The 13,025-nt window shown below is 44.4% G+C and overlaps 1 protein-coding gene across 1 annotated transcript in view; it reads right to left on the reverse strand.

The window, feature by feature from the left end:
• The window catches only part of ICE1 (interactor of little elongation complex ELL subunit 1), a 46,729-nt gene that overhangs the window by 7,782 nt on the left and 25,922 nt on the right, over positions 1-13,025 (reverse strand). The window contains exons 14-17 of the mRNA XM_083359119.1: positions 4,542-8,807; positions 1,900-2,068; positions 756-916; positions 127-317 (exon numbers count right to left, since the gene is read on the reverse strand). Coding sequence (XP_083215245.1) covers positions 127-317; positions 756-916; positions 1,900-2,068; positions 4,542-8,807 — 4,787 coding nt within the window. The remainder of the gene's footprint in view (positions 1-126; positions 318-755; positions 917-1,899; positions 2,069-4,541; positions 8,808-13,025) is intronic.

Here is a 13,025-nt window from a genome sequence, read left to right on the forward strand (position 1 = left end):
ATGGCCACGGAGGTAAGTTAATGGGGAATTCTGGGAGCTGACGTCCAAACGTTTTAAAGTTGCTAAGTTTGAAAACACTGCTCTAGAGTGGTACGGTATCTAGAAATACAAAATTAATCACGGTACCTTATGATATTATCATGGGTCCAGCACCACTTTTGATATGAGCATAAGAGGTCAATAGCAAACACATACTGCCACATATTCTCTTTCAGATCTTCTCCATATTTTTCACTCAGCTGAAATTCCATTTGTGGACACAACTGTATTGCCCAAAGTAGGCTGGAGATCATCATGCTAATATCTGCTGGTGCACTCTAAAGGAAAAGAAGACAATAAAAGCATGAATTTAGCTTAAATTAAATTTCCATGACAGAAAAATATATGGAAGTAGTTTTGGGGAATTCTGACCTCAGGAGATAAAAGATATGCTTGTGTTTGCTTTGGAAAACATGTAAAAATCCCCCAATAGATGAACAATAACACACAACCCCCCCCTGCAAAAATTAAGTACTATAGAGATAAATGCTTTGTCAAATATCAAATCTGCATTTCTAACTTAGGGGGGATAAGTCCATTCGTGTTACTTTTCAGAAACTGGTATTTGAGCAACAGACCATCAAAGAAGTTTGCAACAATGCCCTTTATGTCTTAAAAGATAAATCAAATGTGGTTCCGATCTTAGATAATCACTAAGAAATGAAAATGGAGTCTGTCCTTTCATTAAACACAAAGAAAACATCAAATATCTGTACCTCTTCCCAACTGAGGTAGGTTTTCAGGCACTTCAAGACATCTCCTTTTGCACGCTTTCTAGCTACTAAATGGATTGCTTTGTTGATCACACTCTCAGAGGAGAACACTTCACTCCATATGTTTGCAATAAACAATATCAACTGGTCAGACCTTGGGAAATCTGGAAGGGAGAAAGAAAAATTAAAGCAAAAGGGGGGAAAAATGACTTCCCAACTGAGCAGGGGCAAACCCTTTAATACCAGGAGACTGTGAGTTCTAGGCCTCCCTTAAGCATAAAAGCTAGGTACATTTGCCATCTTGGGTTACATATAAAAGGTGGGATAAAAATATTTAATAAAAAATAATATAATAATGATACAAATGATGTCTGCCACAAAATGGTACAGAGCATCTTCACTCTCAAAGAGAAACAGTTCTGTTCACATTGTTGGCAGCCATCCCTCCCTCCCTTAAAAGATAACATAAAACTGAAGGTTTAAAAGAGAACTGGGTGATCTGTAGCCATTAGTGCAATGGCTGTGGTCCCTAAAGCATTCCAGATCAATCTGCTAATTTTTCCCCCGACAATCCCATTTTATTAAAATAAGGGATAAAGTAAATTAAGCTCTGCAACTATTCAAATCCTCTTCCCTACAATCCTGAAACATTTTAATAAAGGCCAAAATTCCAGCTCCATCCTTTGCAGTCACCACCAACTATCCCTATGGCTGTCAGAGCCTAAACATTTTTTTTAAAAAAAATAAAACTCACCAAGGGTTGCTCACCCAGATTTAAATAATTAAAATAAATAAAAGCAAGCGCCTCAGTTTGTACCTCTGAACGGCCTCAACTTCCCATCACGTCCCATAACAAACCAGCAGAAGAAAGGTAGGAAATTATTCCAACCTAATAGTTTGCAATTAGAGTAGGATCAAAAGACTGTTCCTGCCTGAAAAATATAGTTCAGGGTTGAGAATGTTTTAAATGAATGCCAGTCAAATGTTCTAAAGCAGTAAACTGTATGTTTGGGAGGGATAAAGAGTGTTATTCACAGGTTTTTTTTAATGCTCTCTAACTGCAATAGTTATCTAATTGGTTATGCTTCTGAATCTTCTAGATACATGATAGTTTATAAGAACATATAAACTCCAGGTTATACTATACCTTCCTTAAGTAGAGTGTAGCAGAAGAGACGTGCTTTTTCTAAGTCCCCAAGTTGATGGCATATTCCAACATAGACTCTGCAAAGGGACTGAATATAATTGTGGCCCAAAGACGCCTTCTGCTTTTTCAGCTTATTAAGAATAGCCAGTAAAGCTGGCTCGGCCAAGGACTATAAATGCAAAACAGTATGTGCTTTTGAGTTTATTTCAAAAAGTGTCACCATAACGAGAAAGCAATAGTAAAATGAACAGATACCACAATGATCTTCAGAACTAGCAAGTTACCAAAAACAAGGAAGAATAGCCTCAATGCTGAGAAAAGATACAGCTGCTGTAAAGAGTTCTTGACAGATGCTACAGCAATGTCCCTCTGTGCCCCACAGCATCTTTTCCTCTTTGAATCCAAAGCACTGGACTGTCCTTTTGTATCTCTCACTAAATACAATACGGAAGAACCCATTGCTCGGACTTTTCTCCTGCCTTTTTACTTAGATCCAGTGTCAACTGTCTGAGCGCTATCTAGGGTGATGTAAGGGTCTTAAATAAGAATAAGAATTCAGTAGCCCTCTTCTTTTGCTTCTATCAATTACAGTATCATGAGTCTCAAATATAGCAATTGGTGCTTCCTATTTCCATTTTCTCAGGGCACCAAAGATGGGAAAGTATTTTAAAGGACAGGGTTCAAACTTATATTCTATACATTGCTGGAGGCAGCTTTAAAATTACCTATTTGTGGAAAGACATCATCCATGAAAGTCAGGTGACACTGAATCCATAAAATATCTGGCACTGTACTGCAATTTTCGCTATAGTTCTTAAGAACTGCATCCTTTTCTGAGTCAGTTTTAGGCCATCAATTATTTCCTTTCAGGAATTGGTTAATAACTGTCTGAAAATTGCAACTTTTTAAAATCCGTTATCACATTGACACCACCACTGCAAAATGTTTTTTGAATGGTTGATTGAACAAGATATGCTGTTTATACAGGGAAGTTTGATAGGCTGAGTTGGGTAGCAATTCAACACAAGTTGGTTCCTGTCAGGTCAACTGGTGTCCTAGTTCTACTGACAAATTGTGCCACTGTTTGACCCTTTAAAACCTTTACCCGCAGCCCTCAGAAACTATGGCAAACAATTGAGAAATGGGGCTGTGATTTTCCAAAGGGGAAGAAAAAAAAATCTGCTGGGCAAACCTTAATTCAAGCTCAAGATCAACTCACCTAAAAATACCGTAGGCCCTCAAAATGATTCCCATGAACGTTGGCTATGCCTACTTAATGGCTATTATTGTATCATCTCCTATTCCCGTTATGATCTTTAGCTTCTAATTCTTGTTTTTACATCAAGTCTTTGATTATAAAAAAAAATAGCCCTTTCTGGATAATTTGGTTCCAAACTGATGCAATTTGTGCTGGGCATGGGTGGGATACTGTATATGAGTAAGAAACCAAAAAAAGAGAGATGGTTCTAGGGAACGCCATATCTCAGTAGTACTGTATAAACATTATATGCAAAAGACTGATTGATTTATATTTCATACTTCTTAACCGCTCATCTTTCTCAGGGAGGGGCTCTGGATGTTGTGAAGGGGGCTCTAGGTGGTCCATTCCCAAACATCTCCAGTTAGAAGTGATTTCTGCCTGGGGGGGTTGAAAAGCCGCTGTTTTTCAGAATAGATCAAGCTAGATTACGTGCTCTATGAATCTGATTCTCTAGGAAACCCTTCACATACGTCTAATCGAACGACTGCGGTCCTGCCACCTAAACAATATGGAATTCATTCAAAATACATTCCAAAGAACTATGCATCAACAAAAATGAAAAAGTTAAACTAAACTAATTAAGATCTATAAAACAATAACCCACACCGAGGTTTTGACCTTTAGGTTACACAGTAGCTCTCAAACAATTGATACGTGTGATATAGCCAAAAGGATGGCAAAATATTCAAAGGAGGGATAGGCATTTTAAGCAAAGCACTTCCTTTCTCTAACTGAAATTTTCATGGACGGAAAGCTGCTCTGCACAGCACTCTTTAATGCAGACTGGATTTATGGGGACATCTATAACCTCAGTGCCTCCAAGGAAGTATTGTTATTTCCTTTTATAGTAGTTAAAAAGGTAATTGACAAGCTAATGCTAATGTTGGATTAGGACCTCAACCCATAGATTCTCTGAGGTAGTAATGAGAGAAAGAGAAATGTTGATTTAGGCAAAACCCCTAAACATCTATGTCTATAGAGATTCTCAGTCATCCAGGTCATGGTCGTCCCAAAGGTGATTTGTCAAAAGGCAACTGGACTTTGTTTTTCCTTGAACATGTTTCGTTTCTTGTCCAAGAAACTTTCTTGAAGAAACGTCTTCGAAGAAAAACAAAGTCCAGTTGCCTTTTGAAAAAGAACCATTGGGACCTAAATATCTATGTACAGTAGCTATGACTGATTAAAAAAAATATCTCCATATCATTAACTGAAGCAATACTTATCTTCAATTAAAAACCAATGATACATCATCAAATGAGCTCTTAAATGCCTCTTTTAGCATGACTAAGGCTCCGTATTTAAGTTTTTTTTCACTATTTCTTTTAGTAAATGAAAACATGTTTTATACACACACACACAGACACTTAAATATAAAGCTGACCTTCTTTTTAACAGTAAGTTCATAAACAACTTCTTTCTCTTCATCTCTCATTATTGGAACCTTTGATGTATTGCCAACAAGAACACGGCTACGAATAACAGGCAACAGGTCAAAACAAGCTTCGGAAATTTTTTCCAATGCTAGAATCGCAACCGACATATCAGGATCCTCTGTTTTCTCCATTTCCAAAAGTGATTCTGAATTACAGTCAGCTGTTGACTTAGTAGCATTCCCACTGTCCAGAGAGTCACCACCAGGAATGCACTGTAGGTCACCATCTGAGAAGTCTTCTGAGCAGGAGTTCAGTGTTGATGAACTGCTGCTATCTAAACATGGTCTTTTGACACTCTTTGGCATAGTCACAGATGGCAACTTCCTTTTCCCAGTCTCATTGACATTGGAGAGCAGCTTCTCTGGATCAGATTTAAATCTGATCCTTGTTTTTACAAAAGCAGTTGATGTGGAAGCAATTGCTTTAAAGCCACCGATCTGATGGCTACCCTTCCCATCTACAGAAGATGACCTATTAAACTGAATGTTACCTTTCAGGATATTGAGTGTTCTTGCCCGAGCAGACAATTCTGGATACATACTGTCCAAAATTTTCACTGAGTTTTCCTGAGGCACAGATGGAACAGAATTACTAGGTGCAGATGAAGGCAGTCTACCTGGAACGGGAAGGGCATGTTTAGGAGTGTTGGAACAAAACCGAAGAGGGGATGATAAACTTCTCTGACTTATTGACATTTCAGAGGGTGACAAAGTGGAAGATGACGATGATGATGAAGACTTGCATTTTGGGGTCTCTGACAGTGTTGATGTTAGAGGAGGAACTGGCGTTTTATGTAAAGGAGAAATCAATTCATCAAGTGGAGATGGTAAGGAAGATTGGCTTGAAATTGATGTTACAGGGGAAATGCGCTGAGCAGTTCTTGGAGGGGTAGCTAGCAAAGGTGGAAGCAATGGAGGTAACGGTGGACCCATCTCTTGCATAATTTTTGATAAGGTTTTTGGATAATACATAGTTGGTGTAGAAGTATCTACATTAGCTAGAATGGTTTCAGCTGGTAGGGTGGGCTGATTTTCCCTTTTTCTCTTACAGATAGATATGCTCTGGAAATGGCCACCATCACTATCATTAATCTCTTCCTTTGCTTTAATCATGACAGGCTCTGAAGTGCTCAATGTCTGCTCTTCTCTATTCTTTGCAGAAACAACTGGCGGGTCCAATTTTTCCGATACCACTTTTTGTAGTTTATTACTAGAGTTGGAAGACTCAGAGATAGGTGATATGGATGTCCTGTTGGTCTTAGATGCAACACTTCCTTTATCATTATTTATATCATGCCTCTTGTAATGGGATGTATCACTACCATCATCAATGTGACAAGCCATGATGCAACTTTGGTCTGTACCTGAGCTGGATTCTGAAGTGGAAACGCTCCATTCTAGTTCCACGATGGATTTTTCTACAAGTAAATAAGAGTCGACTTGTCTATCATTAGGGTATTTTGTATGCAGTACAACTGTGTCGTCATTAACATCTGGATCACGCACAGATGACTTCCCAGAGATAGCTTTCTTGTTATATAAATCCTGACTTGGCAATAAAGTAATTACTGAAGCATTTCCTTCTGCTTGGTTCTCTTCTAACTTTTCTATTGCTGTGGATGCTTCTATTTTTAAGGTTGTATTTTCATTAGTGCAGCGCCACGTTGATGCATACGAATGTTCCCATGTCTTTTCAATCACTTCATTTGTAGAGGAGCCAGTGTCACCTACTTCAGCTTTTCTATCTTTAGAGAATTCCTCTCCTTTGACCACAGGGAACATCTCATGTCTGGTGTCATCTGAAGAAGTCATATTGGGTGGAAGACTATCTTCACTGTTTTTGGTTGAACAAGGTATACCTCTGGACACTGCACACCCTGGGTGTGTTTTTGTGAAATTCACTTTTCTTAATGGATGAAATTCTTCCTCTGATGAATCTGAGACAGAGGAATTTCCCACTGAAACAGAATTTTCTAACATACTTATTTCATCTATTCCTCTAGACTTTATTTCGGTACTCGATACAGTATCTGCTTTCTTAGCTGTTTTTTCATTGATATTTTTCACAGTATCATTTCTTGACCGTGTGTCTAAACTCTGATCCCTGAGAATAAGAAGTTCCTCATGATTCAGCAGCAATTTGTTTTCTGTAGAAGTATCTGCGCTGTAAATATTGTTTGAACAATATGTATCAGAAGACAGCATTTCAGAATTTTCTCTACTGCAACTTTTAATAGTAATTAATGCCTGGGTTTTGTTGAAAGTGTCATGATTTCTGTCTTGTTCAAAGTCTATTTCATCTTTCTTATTACTAGGATTGTGATAATCACAGTTTATATCTCTCAGATTCCACAGCTTGTCTCCCTCAGATTCCACAGTTTTTGACTTTTTATCCTTCCAATTTTCCTCAGAATTATGTTGATCAATGTAATCAGCATTTTCTTTGTCAGGGGAAGAAAGAGCAACATCCACAGATTCCATGTTTGCCTCAGAATCACCTGTCTTAACAACAGAAAAGGCTGATTCAATTTCTCCATTTTTTCTTTGTGACACATTTTGCATCGGTTGAACTGTATCACTGCTCATGTTCTGTATTGAAGCTACTTCATTTGATGCAGAAAAATCATAATTCAGCCCTTTTTCTTCCATGGCATACTTTTTTGTATCAGGTAGCTCATTTATGATCATTGCACTATTTTTTTCAATTTGTGAATGTCCATGCATCAAACTAGGTGAATCCTTTTCACATAATCCTGCTTTAAGAGATTGTATGGTTTCCATTTCAGTGAGTTTCCTTGCTTCACAATTTATCTCTGTGAGCCTTATTCTTAGCAGATTTAATTCTTCCATGTTACTATTTAAACTGTTCCCAATTCTTTCTACTGTGGACATGTTCTTGGGTGTAACGTTTGCATTTTCAACATGCCCCACTTGTGAAGCATTTTCAGTGACATTGTGTAATTCAAGGGACACCTGACTTGCTTCAATAATTCCCTCAGACGTCAATGAAGAGTCTTCAGCAGTAGAGGCTTGGGTTGGCAACTCGTTGGTATTGCTTTTGCAAGTTAATTCCCCTTGTGTTGATTTAATAGATTTTTTTTCATCAAGTAACCATTCTAATTGTCCCTCCTTTGGTAAATCTTTTAACTTTATTCCCTCACTAGCTCCATCAGACACATTTTTTCTGGGACTATCATTCATGGCCTTAATTATTTTGCTGCCATGATATGATTGTTTCAAATCCTCAATTAATGTTGCAATATCTGAATTTGATCTCAAAACTTGTTCATTCTTTCCATTTACCTCGCTTCCATTTTGTTGGTTGCGTATCTCAGCTTCAGAATGAGGTTCCGAAGAATCAATGTTCTTTTCAATAGATTCTGTACATGTTACGGTGGCAGCTGGTTGCTGGACTCTTTCACAAAGATTTGTTTCGGGGAGGAATTCAGAATTACTGTCATTCTTTTTCCCCTCTATTAATGGTTCATTATTTCTTTCAGTTGTCGCATTTTGTTCTTGTACTGTTATATGTTCGATGTGCTTTTCACAGAGTAGGCTCGCTTTTCCTGAGTAAGATTCTGTCTGGAGGTCCTCAAAAACACTTTCCATCACTCTTCCTTCTTTACCATTAGAAGGATCCTTTGTCTGTTTAGAAGCCACTGGTGTTTTTTCAGCAGTTAAAATCGGTTCTTTGGTTTGCTGTTCTTCACTGCCTTTGGGTTCTTGACTCCAATCATCTTCTGTTTCAATTAACATTTTCTTTTCCTCCTTTTGAATGAAATCATTAGTTTCTTCCAGCACATGTCCAATGACGATTTGCCCTTCTGTTTCTATTTTGCTAATCATGTTTTCACTGAGTTCCTCTGTACTGGGAGATATTATTTCAGAGGCTGTGTGTACTTGTTCAAAGTCAGCATCTTCTTTTAGGTGCTTTTCTTCAGTCTTTGATTTAGGATTGTTCTCATTAAGGTACTCTGATGCTCTGAGCATAGAGTCAGATGAAATCACTGATGCTTCATTTTCTAATTTTTTTGATCTTTCATGTGATTCCTGTAGATGAGTCTTTTTTAAAACTTGTGAGCAAAATTCTGTCAAATGCAAAGTTTTAGGTGCTGGTTTGTCCTCATCATATTTGTCTATAATATTTTCAAGTGTTTGTGCATTCTGCTCCATTTCATCATCACTGGAGTCTGTGATGTCTCCAAATAAAGTGTCCTTAAAGAGAAAAAAAATGTAAATATTAATGTAGTAATAATTGGCTGCCGGTTGCCCTCCGGGTGAGATTCAAGGTGTTGGTAATGACTTACAAAGCCCTACATGGCATGGGTCTGGATTACCTACGGCAACACCTGCGGCCGGCGTCAACTTCCCTGCGTCCAGTGCGCTCCCACAGAGACGGCCTCCTCCGATCAAAGAATGTCGACTGGTGGCCCCCAGGGGGAGAGCGTTCTCTGTGGGCGCGCCAGACCTGTGGAACCGCTTGCCGGTTGAGCTCCGGATGGCCCCCGACCTTCGCTCCTTCCGGCGGGATCTAAAAACTTATTTATTTGAGCAATGTGGCCTGGTTTGATGGGGTTGGGGTTTAAATATGGTTTTTAATTATTGCATATATCGGGTATAACATTTGTTTTTTAACTTTTGTATTTTGTCTTTTAATACTTATTGCCCTGTACACCGCCCTGAGTCCTTTGGGAGAAGGGCGGTATAAAAATTTAATAAATAAATAAATGATAAATAAATAAATAAATAATGTATAGTTGCTGCAAAAATTAGCCTGAAAAGTATATTGCCTAAATATCAGAAATGCTTAGAAATATTCCGGGCTGATATAGCACTGGAACAGGCTTATTTCATCTGGAATATTGTGTCCAAAATACTTTAAACCATTTCTGATGGAACAAGATTTTATTTTGGAAAATATGATCTGCCTCCTGAGTAACGTAATCTGGGAGAATTTCAGCAGAGTCCATAGAAAAAAAGGAACATTTTGGAGTTCTCTGAAACAATCTAGCCACATGTCAACAAATTTTGCTTGGATAGTTGCAAATGATATAACTGAAATATGTTTTGTTCCACATGCACTAATTCTGTTGTATCAATTTCATCACTTATTTCCATAAAAAAAGTATGTATTCAAATTCTAAAATTCTTGTCTTTGAAAAAGATTTTTTCCCCCCAAGAAAGAAGTTCATTCTTGAAACTTATAAAACTTCTTTACTTCTTCTTTACAACTGCTGGCTAGAAGCTCATCGGAGACATCAATGTCTTTTTCATGTTACTTTTAGTCAACAATTACCGTATATACTTGAGTATAAGCCGACTCGAGTATAAGCCGAGACCCCCAATTTCACCCCCAAAAACTGGAAAAAGTTATTGACTCGAGTATAAGCCGATCCGCCGTTCTGCAAGCCTCTGCCGCCAGCAGAGGCTCGATCCGCCATTTTGCAAGCCTGAATACACAGGAATACCCTGTGTGGCCGCGGCTCGTCGGCAGGTCTCCGTTCCTCCTGCCGACCTTTGGGGAGGTTTGGGCGCCTCCCCAAACCTCGGCAGGTCTCCGTTCCTCCTGCCGACCTTTGGGGAGGTTTGGGCGCCTCCCCAAACCTCCCCAAACCTCGGCAGGTCTCCGTTCCTCCGCGCAGACCTGCCGACCTTTGGGGAGGTTTGGGCGCCTCCCCAAACCTCGGCAGGTCTCCGTTCCTCCTGCCGACCTTTGGGGAGGTTTGGGCGCCTCCCCAAACCTCCCCAAACCTCGGCAGGTCTCCGTTCCTCCTGCCGACCTTTGGGGAGGTTTGGGCGCCTCCCCAAACCTCCCCAAACCTCTGCAGGTCTCCGTTCCTCCGCGCAGACCTGCCGACCTTTGGGGAGGTTTGGGCGCCTCCCCAAACCTCCCCAAACCTCGGCAGGTCTCCGTTCCTCCTGCCGACCTTTGGGGAGGTTTGGGCGCCTCCCCAAACCTCCCCAAACCTCGGCAGGTCTCCGTTCCTCCTGCCGACCTTTGGGGAGGTTTGGGCGCCTCCCCAAACCTCCCCAAACCTCGGCAGGTCTCCGTTCCTCCTGCCGACCTTTGGGGAGGTTTGGGCGCCTCCCCAAACCTCCCCAAACCTCGGCAGGTCTCCGTTCCTCCTGCCGACCTTTGGGGAGGTTTGGGCGCCTCCCCAAACCTCGGCAGGTCTCCGTTCCTCCTGCCGACCTTTGGGGAGGTTTGGGCGCCTCCCCAAACCTCCCCAAACCTCGGCAGGTCTCCGTTCCTCCTGCCGACCTTTGGGGAGGTTTGGGCGCCTCCCCAAACCTCCCCAAACCTCTGCAGGTCTCCGTTCCTCCGCGCAGACCTGCCGACCTTTGGGGAGGTTTGGGCGCCTCCCCAAACCTCCCCAAACCTCGGCAGGTCTCCGTTCCTCCTGCCGACCTTTGGGGAGGTTTGGGCGCCTCCCCAAACCTCCCCAAACCTCGGCAGGTCTCCGTTCCTCCTGCCGACCTTTGGGGAGGTTTGGGCGCCTCCCCAAACCTCCCCAAACCTCGGCAGGTCTCCGTTCCTCCTGCCGACCTTTGGGGAGGTTTGGGCGCCTCCCCAAACCTCGGCAGGTCTCCGTTCCTCCTGCCGACCTTTGGGGAGGTTTGGGCGCCTCCCCAAACCTCCCCAAACCTCGGCAGGTCTCCGTTCCTCCTGCCGACCTTTGGGGAGGTTTGGGCGCCTCCCCAAACCTCGGCAGGTCTCCGTTCCTCCGCGCAGACCTGCCGACCTTTGGGGAGGTTTGGGCGCCTCCCCAAACCTCCCCAAACCTCGGCAGGTCTCCGTTCCTCCTGCCGACCTTTGGGGAGGTTTGGGCGCCTCCCCAAACCTCCCCAAACCTCGGCAGGTCTCCGTTCCTCCTGCCGACCTTTGGGGAGGTTTGGGCGCCTCCCCAAACCTCGGCAGGTCTCCGTTCCTCCTGCCGACCTTTGGGGAGGTTTGGGCGCCTCCCCAAACCTCCCCAAACCTCGGCAGGTCTCCGTTCCTCCTGCCGACCTTTGGGGAGGTTTGGGCGCCTCCCCAAACCTCGGCAGGTCTCCGTTCCTCCGCGCAGACCTGCCGACCTTTGGGGAGGTTTGGGCGCCTCCCCAAACCTCCCCAAACCTCGGCAGGTCTCCGTTCCTGTTTGGGGAGGTTTGGGCGCCTCCCCAAACCTCCCCAAACCTCCCCAAACCTCGGCAGGTCTCCGTTCCTCCGCGCAGACCTGCCGAGGTTTGGGGAGGTTTGGGGAGGCGCCCAAACCTCCCCAAAGGTCGGCAGGAAGAACGGAGACCTGCCGAGGTTTGGGGAGGTTTGGGGAGGCGCCCAAACCTCCCCAAAGGTCGGCAGGTCTGCGCGGAGGAACGGAGACCTGCCGAGGTTTGGGGACGTTTGGGGAGGCGCCCAAACCTCCCCAAAGGTCGGCAGGTCTGCGCGGAGGAACGGAGACCTGCCGAGGTTTGGGGACGTTTGGGGAGGCGCCCAAACCTCCCCAAAGGTCGGCAGGTCTGCGCGGAGGAACGGAGACCTGCCGAGGTTTGGGGAGGTTTGGGGAGGCGCCCAAACCTCCCCAAACAGGAACGGAGACCTGCCGAGGTTTGGGGACGTTTGGGGAGGCGCCCAAACCTCCCCAAAGGTCGGCAGGTCTGCGCGGAGGAACGGAGACCTGCCGAGGTTTGGGGACGTTTGGGGAGGCGCCGAAACCTCCCCAAACAGGAACGGAGACCTGCCGAGGTTTGGGGAGGTTTGGGGAGGCGCCCAAACCTCCCCAAAGGTCGGCAGGTCTGCGCGGAGGAACGGAGACCTGCCGAGGTTTGGGGAGGTTTGGGGAGGCGCCCAAACCTCCCCAAACAGGAACGGAGACCTGCCGAGGTTTGGGGACGTTTGGGGAGGCGCCCAAACCTCCCCAAACAGGAACGGAGACCTGCCGAGGTTTGGGGACGTTTGGGGAGGCGCCCAAACCTCCCCAAAGGTCGGCAGGTCTGCGCGGAGGAACGGAGACCTGCCGAGGTTTGGGGAGGTTTGGGGAGGCGCCCAAACCTCCCCAAACAGGAACGGAGACCTGCCGAGGTTTGGGGACGTTTGGGGAGGCGCCCAAACCTCCCCAAAGGTCGGCAGGTCTGCGCGGAGGAACGGAGACCTGCCGAGGTTTGGGGACGTTTGGGGAGGCGCCCAAACCTCCCCAAACAGGAACGGACACCTGCCGAGGTTTGGGGACGTTTGGGGAGGCGCCCAAACCTCCCCAAAGGTCGGCAGGTCTGCGCGGAGGAACGGAGACCTGCCGAGGTTTGGGGAGGTTTGGGGAGGCGCCCAAACCTCCCCAAACAGGAACGGAGACCTGCCGAGGTTTGGGGAGGTTTGGGGAGGCGCCCAAACCTCCCCAAACAGGAACGGAGACCTGCCGAGGTTTGGGGACGTTTGGGGAGGCGCCCAAACCTCCC

The sequence above is a fragment of the Vipera ursinii genome (genome assembly GCF_947247035.1).
Source record: "Vipera ursinii genome assembly, chromosome: 3".
Lineage (NCBI taxonomy): Eukaryota > Metazoa > Chordata > Lepidosauria > Squamata > Viperidae > Vipera > Vipera ursinii.